The sequence below is a fragment of the Dermacentor andersoni genome, chromosome 2, assembly GCF_023375885.2.
Source record: "Dermacentor andersoni chromosome 2, qqDerAnde1_hic_scaffold, whole genome shotgun sequence".
NCBI classification, from domain to species: domain Eukaryota; kingdom Metazoa; phylum Arthropoda; class Arachnida; order Ixodida; family Ixodidae; genus Dermacentor; species Dermacentor andersoni.
The window spans coordinates 42039034-42059031 of NC_092815.1; the positions used below are offsets into that span (position 1 = coordinate 42039034).

Here is a 19998-nt window from a genome sequence, read left to right on the forward strand (position 1 = left end):
TTATGCAGGTTCTCAGTTTTTACAAGATCGGCACGACCGATGAAACGAGATGGCATGCTAAGGCAGGAACTCTTTTTCCTGCTATTTTTAGCACTGCATTGACCACACCTCACCGAACTTGACCGGGTCATTCTCTCCAAGATTCAGCCCGACCTACATAAGTGAACTACATAGGTGCCTAGAGGTGTTCGCGAGTGGAACCTTTGACTGGGGAACTTCTTCACATAGTGGCACTTTTAAAGCAATTAATTAATTAATTAATTAATTTTAAGCTCAGAAGTAAGACGTCGCAGTTTACATATGCGCGGCTGTTACTTTTAAACATAAAACATGACGCAAAAAAAAAAAAAAAACACTTTCCGCACGAGGTTTCACGAATAATTAACATCAGGTTTACAGTACTCATTTACATTCGTCGTAGCTGTACAAACACGCCCCCGAACCGTTTATCTTGCGCAACGCATTTTTACTTGTCTCGAAGAGCTGCCGCTTCTTGACGTTCTCATTTCTGAGTGTCCGATAGAAGACTACGCGATAAAAAATTAAATTAAGATTAAATTATGGGGTTTTACGTGCCAAAACCACTTTCTGATTATGAGGCACGCCGTAGCGGGGGACTCCGGAAATTTGGACCACCTGGGGTTCCTTAACGTGCGCCTAAATCTAAGTACACGGGTGTTTTCGCATTTCGCCCCCATCGAAATGCGGCCGCCGTACGCGATAGACGACTGCGCATCTTGGCGTGGGTGACGTGTGTGTGCGCACATGTATGTACATAGCACGTCTACAAAGTTCACTGTGCATTCTCGTCACACACACACATACACGCACACGCACACGCACACGCACACGCACACGCACGCACACGCACGCGCACGCACACACACACACACACACACACACACACACACACACACACACACACACACACACACACACACACACACACACACACACACACACACACACACGCACGCACGCACGCACGCACACACACACGCACGCACGCACGCACGCACGCACGCACGCACGCACGCACGCACGCACGCACTCTATCTCTCTCACTTGCCTTCTCCCTTTCCCTTACCCAGACTACCAGGCCAGAGACAAAGCTCCTCGCTTGCTTTTCTCGCATTAAAAAAAATTCTCAAGCGTGGTTCATCCCGAGCGCCCGATCCTCCTACGCGCGCGCGCGCGCACCGCACACTGTGTCCCCGTGAAGGGCAAATCGGGACTAAGCAGCCTCTGACGCAACTCCGTCCCACTCTTTACGCGTAAACACGTGCACGTGTCTTTGCGTTGTCCCAATCGCTTAGGACTGCAGCGACGCGACGAAGGCTTAACGCCGGGCAAATTACTCTCGAGGGCGAGAAACGATGGAGCTCGTGGCCTGCGTGGGAGGACACGCGACGTCGGGCGTAGCCGCGACGGCGAGCGTCTGGCGCGCTGAGCGGCGTCCGTACGCTGCGCGCCATGCCCGTGCTGACGTCGCGTTACGCAAGCGTGCTCACGAGCTACGACGCGGGATCGCGGCTACAGAAGTGGCGAAACTAGCGTGTGTGCGCCGAGAGATATTTCTGTCACTGGCGTCGGCGCGCTTCGGGGCCTCGTTTAAGCGCACCGCGAAAAGTCGATCGACGCAGCGGTTTGCTTCTCTTTGCTTTGCCGCAACTGCGAATACGGTAGCAAAAATAGGAACAATTTTCGCGTACATATACTGACGGAGAAAAAGTTTGTGTAACCTTTAGAGAGAGAGAGAGAGAGAGAGAGAGAGAGAGAGAGAAGGGCATGATATTACAGGCGGTGACAGGATATATCTGCGTTGTCTGAGCGCTGAAACTGTGTTTCGTAATAAAGGTTTCATCTTACTAAGACAAAGCGTGAACATAAATAAACTTTGCCCTTCGTTATCCTTGTTTTCTGTGCTCTTTTCGTCAGGCCGGAATAATTACGCTTGGAAGGGCACTTAGACTTAAAAAAAAAGAAGAAAGAGATAACTTTGAAATAGTCAAGGGTTACCATTATCACAAGGAACGAGCTTTCGATGTCGGAAAGGGTAGGATGAAATAATATCTAAATAAATAAATATAAATAAATAATATAAGTAATAATAAATAATAAATAATTATGATAAATAATAATAATAAATAATTCCTACATAGAGTGTGTTCCCATATCTGGAGCCAGTTGTGTAATTATGTAAAATAGACCAGTTTCTCGTTTCCTTCAACCTCTCCATCTCATCTCCTCACCAACAAGCAGCTCTCGGCGATAGATACGGATGAGGGCAAGGGTCCGCTTAGCCAGCTTAGTACGACGTCCCGATACAGCGAAAGCCAGAGACCATGTTTTAGGCGCCCAGGCAAAACGATGGGACACGCAAGCGACCCTCATAATAACGCCTTAATCCGAACTGCGAACCCCAAAACCGGATCACAGCACCAGAATATTTTTGCCCGAGTAAGTGGATCAGTTTTATCTCGTTCCACATACGTTCCACCAACTAAGTGAGATATATCTTCCAAAATGTTTCGCATACTCAGCGCATCTTGTGTGGAACGACATTAGGAATTCACGGTTAGTACTTTCAGACTAAGGGTGTGTTCCAATTAGGGCCAGCATCGGATACAGTGTACGTAGACTGTAGACAGCTAAGGAAACAGTCAAGACAGCATCGAGCCCAATAGGGCCCGTTTGGAACTGTCTGAAAGACGATGGAAACGCGCCTCTGCGACGTGAAGCCATCTCGCAGCGAGAAGAAAAAGGTTATAAAAGCGCATATTATTACTGTATTTTAACTCTTTCTGTGTGCGGAGCTATGAAAAACACAACTTACGTTAAGCGCCCGGGAAAGCGTGACTACGTTTTCTTGTTCGCAGACGACCTTCCCATCGAGTTTTTTTCAATATTCCTGCTCAGTCACCTGGACCGCAACGTGGAATGCATCGTTTGCGATTTTTACTTCTATGTTGTGTTCGCGAAGCTGTCTTCTTTGGCGTCTTCGTCAGAATAGGAACGGGATTTAAGATGGCCGCTGTCCGTTTAGCCGTCTAGATTGCCTTCCATGGCGAGTATTGAAACGGTCTAAGTTGCCTGGAACATAAAAAAAATGACCCCCCTACAAACGCACACACACACAGACACAAAGAAAAAAAAAGAGAACCCGCACGGAAAATAATATCCTCCTAGTAATGTCTGGAGAAGGTAATGGGTCTCAAAAGAGCCTCAAAACCTAATTTACGTTGCCCCAATCCTCTAACTTGGACGCACGTCGTCGCCTTTGTTGATAAAGTGAACAAGATAAAAAGGACATGCCAGGTGCCTTTATCTGGTCCACGGCAAACGCATGATAAAGATTTAACCGGCCCAATTTTACACTGGAAGTGGTTGGTGAAATCCACAGCTTACCGGTTGTTGTTGTTTCTTAACAGTATGGGAAGTTTTGAATATTGAAGAGCCTTATCCCAAAACGGTAACTAAACGTACATTAAAAAAAAAAGAGACTAGACGAGAGAGAGAAAAATAAGAGAGAGAAAGCCGTTGAAATGATTTCCACGCCTCCTTGTAATCTAACAGTAAGTCTGAAGTTTCGTTCAAGGTCCGCTGTATGCAGAGTCTATATTTTTGCTGCATCGTGGAACAATGTTGTCACAGATATTTTCGTTAAAAAATGCTTCAACATGTGCCTGATGTGATGGCTGAACAGATGAATAATGCAACTGTCGCTGTGTACATGAGCCAGTTTTGCTCTTTCATTTGCCTGGTTGTTCCACGATAATTCAATGTAGCCGGGTACTCTTTGAAGTAGAACATCGTGTCCATAAGATGGTGAGCAGTACACATGTTCCAAGATTGATACGGTGACATCAATGTGTGATACCATGGCGCGAGGGAGAGCGGCAGAGAGACAGAAGAAGAGGAATAATAATAATAATAATAATAATAATAATAATAATAATAATAATAATAATAACCTACTACTAGATTCAGGAGATATGCAATTGCGCAAGACGTTTTGAATGCGGCGATGGCAAATTTTTCAAAATATCGACACCTGCTATTCCCTTGGCACAAAAATTCCTTTCAAACCAGAAAAGCTGAAGTAATTTTTCCCCGGTTAAGCTGTCGAACACCAGTATTAAATTTTATCGTCACAGGGTTGGTCTGGCACCCTCTGCTCTGTGCCCATTCTGTGCAGTAAATGAGACTGTAGATCCTTTTTTTTAATTCTGCCGCCGTTGTTCCTTCCTTAAGAAAAAAAAAAAAAAACATTTTAGAACCAACGTTCACATAAGTTGGTTTAAATTTTTCCATTTTAGATATCTTTTCTCTCGGAGCCTCCTCTCTTGGAACCTACCAAAGGGATGTCTGCTCAGCCATGGAAGAGTTAGTTCATAGTTGTTTCAAGACGATTCTGTTAAACTCTTCATACATTATTTTAATCCGTTTCCACCTAACACTTATACCAGTTTTTGTAATACCAACATCTTCTTAATACCATCCATATCTTGGCCAATCCCCCGCAGTGGGTACGCGCCATCGAAGAAGGATGTCCTGTCTTATTAGCACAATAAGAAGAAAGGCGACGAAGTCAACCTGACGCACCTCCAGTTAGCTATCCTTCACTGGAGTAAGTACGGGGGATGAACAAGAGAGAAAGAAGGGCAGAGAAAGCAGTATATTTACACGAACACGTGCAGATGCGCAACATATCTACAAGCGGTCGCGCAGAGGCCTGTCGACTGGAGGTACTGCACTAATACTCTCGTTGCTTTCTGCGCGCACTGGTCACGGACCAAGGATCTTTGTTTCTGAAGATGGTCTTGAGCCGAGACTGTTTAGTGTTCTCCGGAGAAGATGTTGCACAGGAGCTGTAGCGAGCTGTCGTTTTCGTCCACGCGTAGCCAATTAAATGAAAAGCGGACGAGCGAGTCCGCCCTGCCACGCACCTGTGTGCAGTCCGATGCGCAGCATGAGAGGCACGTTGGGCATGTGTCGGATGCGAAAGCGGCCGCAGTGGTGCAGCAGGTCCAGCGCCATGGTGGCCACCTGTTCGGCGTGGTCCCGGGTGCGCTCGGGGAGGCCGCCCACCACCATGTACGCGTCACCGATGGTCTCCACCTGCAACGACACATGGCAGCCACAGGAACAGAATAGCGTGTGCGTGTGGACATCGCGTTCGCAGACGGCGGATACCGTGTGTCACTAAGATAGGAACGGTGATTTTATTGTAAAGCTTTCCGGTGTTCATTCCTATAGTTACTCCCCGGCAGCATCATAAATCATGTCGTCGGAAAACCCGCAATATTTTTTTTTTCTGGGCTAGACATTTTAGACTGCTATAGCATTCATAACGGAAACAGGGGGCGCGAGGTTCCGGGCATTCAATGACGATTTAGTGGTAAATGCGCGAGAAAAAATGCATTAACATTACGTCCCAACTCTCTGAAGCGCCAGATCTACGATTTAAGCCCCTCTCTACGACTATACCACGGGACCGACTTCACACACAAACTTATTTCACTTTGACACTTCTAATGCCAACGCACTAAAAGAGAGACAGAGACAGTTTGTCGTTACTGTTCAACTCAGAGCAAGAGGCTTCTTGGAGCTTGACTGAACTGTGCTAGAGTTCGTGCTCGCGTGGTTGTCTACTAATTCCGCTGCACGTCCACAGATAGTACCAACTGCATCTGCGCTTGCGCCTGCTTCACGGTGTGCAATTTGTAATTTACTCAAGGTTGCTTCGGATAGGGTGCGGGATAGGAGCAGTCAGTATTAATTACGCATGATTATGTGTTTTATTTCACTCTTAAAAATAGCATTTAACTGCGTGGCACGAAGAAATTTACTATTGTGGCTAAATTGGAAGCGTCCAGGGATTCCGAAGAATAACGACGAGGTGACGTTGCACCATTTCTCTGCCATTCTAAACGTTTATCGGCAATAATTCTGTCGGCGATAGAAGCTGGAACGCGTCAAAAGCGCAAGCAATGCAACTCCAACGTGTTTCCATGGTGAAATTCTTCCTTCCTTTAGGCTCGAAAGTATGGTCCTCGGAATCATTGAAGACCAGCGACGTCCGAAGCGGATGCGTTCACAAGAACTCCGTAGACAGCAAAAATTTGCAAAACCCAGAAGGCATGGGTGACTGCAATTTACGAGGAGTTGGGGTACGTAGACAGAAACCGACAGCTGCACTGCGTCTTTTCTTCTTTTTTGAGCGACAGAAGACGAATGCTCACTTTGAAGCTAGATGCCGTAGCGACAAAGCTTAATCAGCATTGAGACTATTTTTTCATTGTACACGTAAGCGAGTATGCATTTACAGTCAACAGGAAAATGTCGCCTAAGCTAAAACTAAAAGAAAAAAAAAACCTGGTCAACATATTGCAAGGTTCTGCTACATGCACACTATTTGAGGCTCTGTGAACACTATAAACGTAGTCATACCTTGTAGACGTTGTAGTGATTGATAGTCGAATCGAAAGCCGTGTAGAGGTCGTTCAGAAAGTCTACGATCTCCATTGGTTCGCTGTATGCTGATATTGTCGTGAAGCCGACGATATCGCTGAAGTAAACGGTCACTTCCTCGAACTTCTCTGGCACCACGGGCAGGCCGGCCTTGAGAGTCTCTGCTACGGAGCTGAAAAGCCGGAGTGCAATGAAATAATTTCTCATTTACTTTTAATAAGACAATTGGATAGTTAAGAGTATCGATATTAAGGCAATTACTTGATTCCTCCGAATGCACCAAGGCTACACCAACCGCACACGTATGAGACACGACTAAGTCGACACCTCAGTCATTCAATTCTGTTCAGTTCAAGTTCACTTTTCCTTGATCCTTTTCCAGGGAGCAGCCGCATGAGAGTTACCGTACTGAGCCGCTTGCATGCCCCCTTCTGTGGCAGCAATGAACAGCTTTAACGTTGAACATGCTTCACACTGATGTATAACGTGATTACAAGTCTTCATTAACTTAGACCAGTTAGAGTCCTTCTAGACGGGCTCATTGTCACTGCGCGGTCGTCTTTGCACTGAGTCACCACGAAAACGCGACCGTCTTGGACTGGAATCAAAAGCTCTGCCTTCGGGCTGAGCAGCAGAAAGCAGCATATGCATGTTACAATTCCGAGCGTGATCGGATGCAGGGATAATCATAGCAACAACCACACTTATCAAATTTCTAACAATTTCAACGTGGACTTGCTTCCATTGATGTTACATCAATGGAAGCAAGCATATCTCTATCGTATACCATATGTCTCCTGCTTAACCCTGCATTCACGGCGTGCACCTCGCGCCGCATTTGAACTAATGACAGAGGTGCAGTTCCAGCAGGAGACGTGACCCTACGCGCCTTTCGCAAACAAGAGAAAACACGTTAGTCCTGAGAAATTACGCTCACAGTATTTATGCTTTGAAATAGGCCACTGGAGAGCAGTTGTCACCGTGCAGTGGTTCAATGCGGCCAACGAGTTTGTGCTAACTCAAAGAAAAAAAAAATAGAGTTATGGGGATCAGACGCGCTTTAGTAATCTGCTTGAGCGAAGCTTTTATTAGTGTTTGCGCGGAATGCTGTTTTTGTTCAGCAACATTATGCGACCAAATTAGACACACTTTTCACCCGGAAGTGTCTCGCTCAACGTAAACTTGTGGTGTTCCAAGAACGCATACACATCCGACAGGAAGCAACTCCTATAGCACACATTACACACCGCGAACCGAGCTCGTCCTGCGCAAAGTGTATCTCAAGGTTATTTTTTGCACCCAAAAACGACACCGTACCGTTCCGTCGCTGTCTCATTACTGCCTATCGATGCGGACCAGATTAGCGTTTACGAGTACGTGTGCACGCAGCATTTCACTCTACAATGTTTCCTGGCGCAGATGAGACCAAGCAGCCGTTTAGATCACTGTCTCACTGTAAGGCGATTTCCGCGTTTCTTTACCCAAACAGCCTCCCTACATGAAGTGAAGAATGAACATTGTTAGCAGCAGTCAAGCGGTAGTGAATATCACACTGTTCGCCATTGAGATAGGCGCTTAATCACAAATCCAGACAGAACACTCGCCCTACATGGAAAACAGTGATGACGTGAATGATGTAATAGTCGAATTGTTTTCAAAAACGCTTTCACGAGAGGCTTGCGATATGAAGGCACATCGGTGCTTAGATGAAAGTATCCCAATATATGCGTACGTGGACTGAACTAATGCACAGAACTTTGCGACTCATGTACTGTTGGATTGTATATTTTTTATTCATCCAGTGTTCTACTAAGTGCCATATATTGTGTCGATACGCAAATTTACGCAAATTTGTTTCCTTTGCCAAGTGACAAGGAGTAGCCGGTGCCACCATAAAGGCGCCAACCTCTCCTAATATTCATTTCAATAAAAAAAAGGGATTTGCTACGTTGTAGACAACTGTGAGCATTTTTATTCTTCCATCTCCTTTCATAACGCAACTCTTGTTAAAGGGTTTAAGACTTGAAAGCATGCATGGCACATCAAAACCGCCCGCATTCTTACACTTCGTCCACCATTTTCAGAAGACGTGTATGTGTCGTGCATATTACATTGGTGGCCTCACTTACGGTAAAAGCAGATGGATCCTGGAAACCAATGTTTCTTTACAAAATGTAGCGAAAGGATGTAATGAGCTCAGCTGAGGAACCGTGGAATACCTCGGCAGCATTCTGTTGAGAAGTTGCTCGGTCTTTTTCTTCTCTTCATCCAGCTGCACTGTTCGCTCTCTGATGAGGTCCTCGAGGTTGTTGGAGTACTTTTCCAGCATTTGAAACATGGTTTCGACGATGTTTGCTTTCCTGCAAACGCAATTGTAAGTGTCATTAGGGTGGAGTGGCTTGAGTGCTGTGAGTGCCTTAGAATGGAATGTCACCTACATCTAGACGCATATGCACTCGAGAACAATTCAGCGAAAGAGGAAGAAAGAATCAGGGGCCGAATTCACAAAGATTTTTGTTCATAAGCACCACTTGCCATTAGGTGGTCGCCTTCGCTAATAATATTGTTAGGGAATGATAACATGAGAGCTAGGAAGAAGGAAATCGCGAGACGCAGCGTGTTGTTACTAGTCAGCCATCTTAACCCCATTGACTCTGCTTGTGTATACATTGTAAATACAGTATGTCTATACCCCCAAAATCCCCGTAACATATTGGTGGAGTGTCTATCTATACCCCCAACATCCCCATAACAATATTATTAAGGGCTACTCTCTGAGGAGAGGGTCTATTGCGACTTGCCACGCTTGTAAGAATCGGTATAACATTGCGGTTGGCTGACATTTTCCCTCACGAAGTGTTTTAGCGTAATTAATTTTTGTAAACCCAACTCCTAATTTAACGCAGCGTAGAACACTGACCAGTCAGTTTTCGCACCTTCAGTCAGGCTTTGAGGAACATGACATGAACAGTATGTCACCATATTGCAGCGGTGTGCAGGTTGAAGTCACAGTGGTTGAAGATTTTGAATCTGTTGAAGCTTCTGTTGTCCCTAGTTAACTAAAGCTTGGTATCCGTCAGTGCATACCTGTATGATACTTCTCGTTCAATGCAACAGTTCAGAAATATTCAATTGTATTTACCTTAACTTTATGTATTTTAATAGTTATATATGATATGAGTGCCAAATAAAATGCGAGCGTTGATACTTCCAGTTACGAAAAAAGTCTATCAATGATGCGGGGTAAATTGAGCTTGGTTTTAAAGGCGCGTGCATAGTATTACCTCAACATTAACGTTTTGCCTCTACAAATTAAAATACCACAAATTTTCCAGCTCCTGTCTCGCAGAATATTTTTAAAGGTTAAGTAGTTTCTCCCTTGGCAATCTTGCTCAGCTCATAACCTACGTGTTCTTAAATGTAAGAATGAAATGACGCTTCTGTAATACTTCGCTGCTTGTTAGCTATAACAGTTGACACGTCATTTTAATGGGTTGTTTGAGCGCTGGTTTATGGTGTGTCCCACATCTTTAACTGACACTTGTGTTTTTGACAGCTACACTTTGTTTGAGGCAGAACTTGTGCGCCGTTGAAAGCTGCACGCTGAGTTGACGCACCTTCCGTGATACAGAGACTTGAAGCGGTCCGCGATGACGTCAAAGTCAGGCCGCATGTCAGGAGACTCGGCCCAGCACTGACGCATGATGTGCAGAGCTTCGGGTGGGGCTGTTTGCTTAGACACGGATGGCCTGATGAGAGGCGGCGGGTGCTTCAACTTCTCTATGATTTCTGCAAGGAAGGCAGCGCGGCGACGGAAGCAGTGATTTGAAGTCAGTAATCTATGTCAGCAGTGAACATGTACAAATATTCTACTGGTTTATTTCTTTAATGAAACGAAATTAGAAAAATAAGTGCTATGAAGATTCCTTCTTCAGTAGTCCCCTGCGTCAGGGGGACATTAGATGAGTGCACAGCCGCCGCGTTGAGCTTGATACGATTAAATAAACCCGTCTCAGTGGCCCAGTGGATACGGCGTTGCGCTGCTGAGCTCGAGGTGGCGGGTTCGATCCCGGCAGTTACTGTCGATAAGGGCAGAAATAAGAGTAAAAGAGAAAGAAATACGCTTGTGTACCGTGCAATGGGTGCACGTTAAGGAATTCCGATGGTCAAAATTAATCCAGAGCTCCTGAGCACGCGCGCGGCGTGACTCGTAATGAGATCGTGGTTTCGACACGTACAACCCCAAAGTTTAAATTTTGAAGTAAATAACTAACGTTGGCTCATTAACGCTTGATTACTGGCTTCAAGGCACACGTGGGAATGATAGTATTGCAGATGGTTGACGCGGAAGGCCAGACAAGTTTACGCGATTGTAACAGGAGCAAGCCGTTGTTGAGGTATTTGCCGACATTTTTAACAGCGAAGCTGTTCTTGCTCGGCGTAAAATGGACCGCGCATCCCAAAACTCCACCGACGGAGACGCTGCCCGCAGCCGGTGTCGCCGCCGCGCCGAAATCTGCGCATGCGCCGTGATAACGGTCAGGCATGCGCTTGACCTTGGAAAGGATATGAAAGCGTGTGCAAGGTCGATCCAAATAGGTCGCGAAGCTTCGGGGGAAAAGCGGCTCAGTACAAATTGTCACCGACATCAGCAAGGGTGGTTATCGGAGCAGCGATTGAAGCGCGACTATGTTTGGAGGGAACAAACATTGGGAAAGAAAAAAGCGTTTTTTAAATTCAAGCGAGGCACAGTTAGATTTATTTAACGAAAACAAAATTCCTCGTCAACTTTATATATTCGTGATGGTTTAAGAAAATACAAGTTTATTTAGTTTTATTATTATAATAAATACACTTCTTTTCAGCTCCCATCGTTACAGGGGGCGTTGACGCCGCTATCACTTGCAATGCAATGCACCTCTTGAAATGTGCAGAAAGGCGCGCTCGTAAAGTTCACCTGTTGAGATACGCCCCCCTCACACGTTGTGCTTTTTTTGCTTGTCGAAGTTTGTCTGAATTTGGTGACGCGGGTTGCTTCATCGCTTCTTAACCTGTTCAGTCAAAAGTAGTGAGTTACAACCGTCAGATAATTGTGTAGTTGTTTTCGTGCGACTGCGCTGGGCGACGAGCTTGGCATCCGACGATAGGATCAGCACTCTGCACCTAAAGCTTTCGTCGGCCTCCAAAGAAAGTATGTTCTGTGCAGGGGTGCGATTTCGGCAACCGTACGGCTGACCTTTTCCTGCATCGCTTTCCGCCCTGAAAGCTCGAAACGCCCATCAAGTCGAATGGCGGGGCATTTGAACATATAGCTCTAAAGGCAGGCCAACAAAACAAATTTCGCGCCTTCGAAAACAAAATGACGTCACTTCTGTTTTGAACAGATATGGCGTCACATTATTTTTTCTTCCGCCGGAAGTGTTCCCTCCACATACAGATGGCGCTAAGCCCCATGAACCGCCGGTAAACCGCCATGTTATGAAGGTACGGGCTCCTATGGAAGCTTCGCTACCAGGTGTATTTACCTTGGTGCGTGCTCGGTGGCGCTCGGTCAGTTAACGCCATGGGGCGGCCTAGAAAAGTTCGTATGCCGAAGAAGAGGCTGCTCATCGCGAGGCTAAACTGGCTGCGATGCGGGAGAAACAACAGCAACGACGGGACGATCTGGCCTACTTGGCCAGGAAAGCCGAAGCCAAGAGGTGGCGACCACGCGAAGACCAAGAATAGGCCAGTCGAGAGAGAGCCAGGATTGCTGCGGAGCATCGACGATTACGCCAAGACCTCGCAGTGCGGGAGGCCGAGTACGAGCGACGCCGAGCTCGCGCTTCAACCGGAGGTGCCAAAGTTCGGTATCAACGTGAGTTCCTCTCGTTGGAGTTCGGGCATTCCTGCCGAGTGTGTGATCGACTGTGGTTTGACTCGAACCTATCGAAGCTCAACACGGCTCAGTCTGTCGAGAAACGTGCACAAGACATGTGTGTGCTCCCAGACATCTTCCCGGAGGCCAACGACTAGATGCGGCTGTGTAGGACCTGTCGAGAAACGGTCTTACGCGGCAAGCGGGGTGTGATGACGACTTCTACTAGACACTTCTGGTTTGGCTGAATAAAAGGCTTCTGGCATTCACGTTGATGAGTCTACGTCGCTCAATAAACGGGCAAGCTCACATTCGGTAGCGCGAGCTGGTCGATCATAGGGGCTAATAACTGGTGAAAACTACTTGAAGCCAAGTTTCAATCTAGCAGCAGCCAAGTTACAACTAGAGTGCACTAGTTACAACCTAGCAGTAGCCGGAATAGCCTCTAATCGACCAGCTTCGCTATTTCAAGCCTCGCGCGACCGAGTGCGAGCTTGCCCGATTTTTTTTTTCGCTTTGCTACGCTTTGATTCCGGAACTGGGCGGCCAAAGAACGCCGAGCCGCTGAGCGCGCTGCCGACGTCTTGCTTGCCGCTGTCGTGACGTAAAGCGCCTCGCTTTGATGGCCGAAAGTACTGAGGCATCCAGTCTGTCGTCGCGCACTTGTACAGCAAGTGACGGCCCGTCAGAGACCTGTCGCCGACAGAAGCGCCTCGTCGGATAACGCCTCGCATAGGCGGAAGACCCACTAGCCTGAATAAAGCAAACGATGCGCGTAACATTACGTGGGCAGCGCTTCCAGAACTCCCTGCGCGCCCAGTCTGGGATACCTACAGCAGAAAGGTGGAAAATTGTGGACATATATCTCAGTAAAGTGACCGGCTCTCATAAAACTGAGTAAATTACTTCAGCATTTAGCGGCGACCTCCCGCAAGACTGACATTGCAAGAATGGCCTCGAAAACAACAAGCAGAAAAGCAAAGATTATTGACTGATTTTTGTTCACTAATGAGCAGGCTGTCACGGCTCCTCGCTTATCGGCTACTCGCCCTAATGTCTGTCGCGGCGAGTGTAAGAGTGCAGTGAAGAACCCTCGTAATGCTTGAACCGCACCTCTCCAAAATACAGCGCGCCCTTTACATCGCCATATCCTCTGCCCTTTAGGCGAATGAGGCATCTCTAGTAAATAAATGTTGATCGTAATCATATTGGCGCCGGAAGTCGGACCACCAACCACCGACCACAAAAATGGCGAGAACGAGGCGCAGAAGGCTATTCAATTTACAACTTTGTAACGAAGCTGGTACTGCTGGAGTGACAAAAAGTAAGTGTGCGTTTTTCTTTAGTTTTCTGGTAGGTAGCTGGAACTTACAATTTTGTTTGGAACTGTTTTATTTTCCAGCTCAGCTTGCCGCTTGTTTGTGAGGAACGAGCCTAGAGCGACAGCGCCACTGAGACGACTCGCCCAGTTTTCTATTTTGAGCGTACAGCGCTTATTGGCACGTAAATGTCATCTCCAGAAAAAAAAAATTACTCACTGACGCAGTGCTGTAACCATTGGTTAGATTTGCATAAAACTAACACCGGGTGGCCTTTATACGTCTGCTTTTCTATGTGGCATAAAAAAGGTAAGCGTTCACGGAAGAATGGGGGAGAAAAAGAAAGAGAGAAACGTACTGGGAGTCGTACAAGGGCTGATTGCAGATCCACCCACGAAGCTGGTACTATACGACGGGATTTATGGCGACACGCTCCACCTTCTCGTTTGCGTACCTAAGCGTTCCCCTGAGACTCGCTCGCGAAGGCTCCGCTTAATTTACACACCGAGTTCGGATGCTGGGCCGGGACGGACGGATGAAACCTTTTGTCGAGCGATTGTAAGATTCGCGGCGAGTCCTGGGAGGGTTCGCACATGGAAGCGGTTAACGCACGCATCCGGCAGCAAAACATGGGCAGAGCGGTTCGCCCACTCACTCACGCACGCACGCACGCTCGCTCACTGGCGCATGCAGCGCGCACTCACCTTCGGCCGTTAGGGGCAGCATGCAGTAGGGGTCTCCCCTGAGCAACACCTCCTGCATCACGATGGCGAAGCTGTACACGTCGCCGACCTGAGTACCGCGGCGCAGAAGCGAGCAGTCTCCGCGCAGCAGCTCGGGCGCCGTCCACAGGAGGTCTGCAACCGCCGGAGGTAAAAACCCGTGGGACTCGTTGAGGCTCGTCTCGGTCGGACTCCCACCACCTCGCGACCTTCTACCTCAGCGAAAATATCTTGTTCTCTTTGTGCTACTACGGTGTTTCTTGCTTCGTACTCGGTGTTTTGCTTATCCCTCTGTTATTTCGCGAGGTGACACTTTCGCATTTCCTCGCTTCTTCTTTCTCTTTGTGTCACAATGCGCGAAAAGAAAAGAAAACAAAACGCAGACGTAAATATCGGAGAAGAGCAGTAAATGACACGTGAAACGTGCGATTCGAAACCCACTTCTAGTTCACCGCCTTCATTTTTTTTCTTTATTTCTTTGTAGCTGTACTATAAAGCCATTCCCTAGTGACTTGGCTATTTCGGGTTTTCTTTCATCCCTTCGCTGCGTCGTTTGTTTGTGTTTGTATGGTGCTCCCTATTCGCCGTTTAAGATAAAGCCTCGTGTATGTGAGCCTCTTCGGGCTCGATAACGGCAGGCTGCGGCTGGAAGCGGCTTCACAAAAAAAAAAAAAAAGAAAGAAAAGAAGAAAGAGGGGGGGGGGGTTGCCGTTCAAACGTTGATGCGACGACAGGAAATGAAAGCACTTTGAGCCCCTGTGGTCTACTCTACTCTTTCAAGATTACGAAGTCTTGCTTCCCGCAGCTCAAGCACTACCACCTTCAACGTGGCAAAGTTCGCTCTATTCTTTACACTTGATCACCGATAAAATTTAAGGGCCGTGACTTGAGAACGAGGCACTGTTATCGATACCTGCTTCTCGACACTCAACCAAAGAAGAACAAAATTAACTGCTGGACGAGGTAAGAAGTCAATCCCCTTATATTTAATTTCTTAACGCTCGGAGTTGGCGTTGTTTTTTTAACCATGACAGCACAGCGCGCGCACAGACCGTGCATTCAATGTGCACACATCTCACATGACACAAAATAAAATAAAAATCGACAGAACAGGATGCGTTGGACAAAAGAGAGTCGACCAGAGGAGAGAGTGGGAGTGTTTACGTGTTTACTAAAATAAAGTCGGTTTGCTACCTTGTGTGGAGGGAAAGAGAAAGTGACCTATAGAATTGAGAAGAGAGATCTATGAGTTAGGAAAAGGAAATAGGTGTAGAGAAGACTGCTCTCTGAAAACGTAACCACCGTCACGACGTGCATAACTCATGCACAGGGCTTGCCTGAAGATAGTTTAACATAGGATGCGACATGTTATGTTATTCTAGCATCCTTAAAAAAATACGTATGTAAAAACTAGGGCAGGTGCTGTAACATTCCTTGTGCCGATGTCCTTTGGCACCCACTTTCTGCAATCAATTAAAGTAAGAAAGCCGGCAACATTGTGCGTCGATTTAATCAGGAAAAAGCACGAAGTTAGTGCAGCTACATAGTAAACTGCATATTGCGGGTGACTTATACCAGCTAAATTGAGGAAAGTTAGCGATAGCGGAAATGATCGTTTCAAACCAAGGCCGAGTTTGAGGCACGCCTCGCAGATCCACATTCCGGCATTCACACGGTGGCACAGAGTCAGCTAGGAAACTCCAATAGACGGTGGCGCCAAATTTTCCGCTAGGTCATATTGTGAGTACCTCGGTGGCGATATCCATCCAGCCATCTAAGACGACTTCTCGCCATTACACAAGACGAAGCGGCAGTCGCGCTCAAATATGGACGACGATCGCCAAGTTCGTCTATCACAGCGGTTGCGGCAGTGGCGGCGGCCAAAATCGAAAATCGACGCCCCATCCAACCCCCTCCCCCCCTTTTTTTTTAAAAATTATTTCTGTGCTATATTCGTGCTAGAGCGATCGCGAGAGGGAAATTTATAACATTGATAACGAAGGCTTCGAGTTAAAGTAGAAGGCTCCGCATACATCCAAGCTGGCTGAAATACGGTACAAATGATGAATTCCTGCAAGCACGCTTCTTTATGTTATGAACTTATCGCAGACTGCAAATTCAAAGAAAAAGCAATGGTCTGGCCCATTTCCGTAGTAAGTTCGCGTTACATTTTACCTATAAACACACATTTTGATATTTTCACGAGGTCGCAAACTATGCCAGTTTTGGAAAACGAATGAACAAGGAACATCCACTAATATTTGCTGAACGTAAGCAGCGAAGGATGAAAATACAATTGAGGCGTAGGCACAAATCAGTGTAAACTGGTTTTACGGATGGAGGGTACCGTAAAACCAACTAATGTGCTTACCTTTGGCAGATCTCACTAGCGTTGCGATGGCCTGGAGATCCTGGAAGGCGGGCATGCCGTAGTCGGTGACCTTGAGCACCCAGCGAGAGTCGATGACACAGTTACGTGAAGTCAGGTGACCATGTTGTCTTATTGGCGAGTTGTGCAGGTACCTCATACCCTGCGACATACATACAGACGCGTTTAGATAGTGGGGAAGGGGGGGGGACGTTTACTACGACGATGTTTGCCGAGAAAGCCGAAGAGCTTCAGACAGCAAAGCAGCGATGCCGCGCAGAGAAACCTATATCGCTCAGAAAACCTGACCCTCCCAATCCTTTCAACGACGCATTCGCGCGCTCCATTTTCTCACGTGTTGAGTCCCGACAAGGAGGGGAAAAAAAGGAAGAAAATTGCATCGAATAACATCGCTCCTGGCTTCGCCGTTGGAATGTATCGGAGGGGACACCAAGCGGGTCGAGTGCCGAAAGCGGTGTTCTATTCACCTCTTTTGTTCTCATTTCCTTTTGTTTTGTTTTTTCAAACCAACCTGCCTTAGGGCACATTCCATCGGCACGGTAAATAGACGAGTGTACACGATCTCGCGGAACTTGAATGACGGGCATTCCAGAGCCTCGGGGGACTATTTGACTCGCAGGGAAAGTCGGGAGAAAGATCGGTGTCGAGAAACAAAAGGAATATATATATATATATATATATATATATATATATATATATATATATATATATATATATATATATATATATATATATATATAAATAACAAGGGCCAGGCAGGCGAAAGCGCGTAATGTGTTCTCGTAGAACTTTTATTTTTCTCTCGCACTGAAAGAAGCTCAAGTGGAAGAGTGTACGAGTGGATTTGGATAAAAAAAGAGAAAGAAAGTGAATGAGGACAACCAGGAAACAAAGCATAGGAATAGAGAGAGAGAGGAGATAAAAGAAAGAGAATGGACGCGAGGGGCAGTGGATTCGCGCGCACGTTAAAGTCAGCGGTGAGACGGCGTATGTGAACGATACGCGAAAGCCTTCCCCGAGCTTCTAAAAGTATGATAAGGGTCTTCGGGGAGCGCGCGCTGAAATCGAGAGAAATGATGGGCGGATACACTGAGGGAGGGAGGGGGAAGAGCAAGAAGGGAAGGTTCCGCCGCCGGCGCTGCCGCAGAGTATAAAGACCGAATGCAAGTCGAGAAACCGTCGGTAAGCGACGGGAAGGGAGATAAACGAAAACAAAACGCGAGGAAAGGAATGCAATGAAGCAAAGGGAAGGTAAGAATAAAGGCGAAAGACAAGAAGAGAGAGGAATGCCTGTAGCGAGCATTGGGCTAGTAAGAAATGGAGTGCTGGTACGTCTCGACGCCGAAGGCATCGCGACGCCGCCTGTCGAAAGGGCGCCGTTGCTGTCGCCGTACGTAATGCCGCGTGAGCTCTGGTTCTCGTAGTCGTTGAGCGAGAGAGAGAGAAGGAGAGAGAGAGCTGAGAAATGACAACAGCCGTGGTGCCCGTTCAGTGGCATTGGCGACTGAATCGATGTCGACACTGCAAGGTTAAAGACTGTCGCTCGCTCGCCGGCCGACGACAGACGCTTAAAAGCTCGAAGCCGCCCCCCGAAACAGAGAGAGTAACGTCGCGACAGCAGTTTGGCTTATTGGTTCCAAAGCAAAGGCCCAATGGAACAGAGAAGAAACGAAAAATAAAAAAAATATATATAATAAAAAATGAAATGAAGTAAAGAGGTTCTCAAAAAAGAGAAACAGAATGCTGTCCGGTACTGTCCCAATAAAAACACGCGGCGAGAAATACCGGCACTTGGCTTTTTATGATCTCTCCGGAGTAGTAACGTCCGCTCGAGGATCATCGGTACACACCGCTAGGAAGAGGCGAGGTGAAAGAAGGCCGCGCGTTAGCTAAGAGTTCCGGCCGTATAAGAGAAACAAAGAAAATTGAAAAAAAAAGCTCACTCGGCTGGCGAGGGCTGTACTGCTCGCTGCCTTTAGTGAATACATATACGACAGCGTTGCAGCAACGATGCGATCGGCACACTTAACGGCCGCGCGTTTTTGATCGTCGTCACTGGTGAGTGGAGAGTGATCGCATCGGGATTTACGGTGAGTGATTCTTGTTTTGAGCGGGCGTCGCACACACAAGCTGATGTCGCGGAAACAAACAACCGAAAGTCAGGGTTTGGGATGCGCCGACTTACGGATGTCTTCATTTATTCAGGTTGCTCGCGGACAGATTTGAGATGGAAGGCGAATAAGTAGAAAGGAGGGGAGAGAGCTAGCGGATATTGGCGAGTTCAGCGAGGAGCTTTTTATCATTTGGCTCCGGGCTCTGAATAATGCCGAGGAGTTGAAAAGCTCGAATTGCGGGACGGGAGAATCGGTAAAAGATTGATGCCGCGGTATTTACACTGGCACGAGTGAGAGAAATGATACCGGAAATGCAAGGACGCGCGTTTTTGACATTAGGGAAATGAGAGCTTGATATTGCGTAGACGTGCAGCAGAAAAATGCTGAAAATGCAAGAGTGATTTTTTTTCGAAAAGCGGCCGATATGCCCACACGACAAATAAATATAATACTGAACAAAGTTTTTATGCTCACTGCTGCCAAACGAAAGGGAAAGCTAAACAAACCAAAGCCAAATTGACGTGACGCGGTTCTTCGCTACAAGTAGCACGGCTTTTGTTCATTACCCATTCATGGACCCGTAATGATGTATCACTGAGGACGTTCGTACATATCCCCGTACTAGTATATGGTACATAAAAATGGCCATTGCATTCGTCGTGCATTCCTTATGTTAACTCCGCAGCAACGCGGAAACTGTCAAATAGAAAGGCGTTCGGGAAACGGGCGAAGGAAAACAGAGTACAGACACTGTTGTTGAAACGGTGAGGCACGTATGTGAAGACTATAGAATCGAGCAGCTGGACGAACTAATAAGTGTAAGTGGACTGGCTCAACGGCTGACGAAGACGGCATTGTCAAAATAGAACTGATCCGCCAGTATCACTGTAAAGGAAACCACATGATGCACTTCCCAGGTTCAGTGCAACGCGATACCAGCCAATCTCGACACAGCCCGCGTCCCGAGTCATAACGGCCACTAAGAATTAGTGTACCATTAAGAAAGTTCAGGCAGAACGAAACCAAATCGATGGCTTGAACCTGCGGGGTAAAAGAAAGAGCTTTCGAACCGACAGCATTGTCACGTGGATGTGACGGTAGGCTAGTAGGGAGACAAAGAACA

General features: G+C 47.0%; 1 protein-coding gene across 2 annotated transcripts in view; it reads right to left on the reverse strand.

Moving 5' to 3' along the window:
- LOC126542376 (retinal guanylyl cyclase 1) overlaps positions 1-19998 on the reverse strand; it is a 218172-nt gene that overhangs the window by 13444 nt on the left and 184730 nt on the right. For both annotated transcript variants that reach the window (XM_055077225.2, XM_050189429.3), the window contains exons 10-15: positions 16744-16903; positions 14355-14507; positions 10092-10263; positions 8694-8834; positions 6454-6646; positions 4950-5121 (exon numbers count right to left, since the gene is read on the reverse strand). In XM_055077225.2, coding sequence (XP_054933200.1) covers positions 4950-5121; positions 6454-6646; positions 8694-8834; positions 10092-10263; positions 14355-14507; positions 16744-16903 — 991 coding nt within the window. The remainder of the gene's footprint in view (positions 1-4949; positions 5122-6453; positions 6647-8693; positions 8835-10091; positions 10264-14354; positions 14508-16743; positions 16904-19998) is intronic.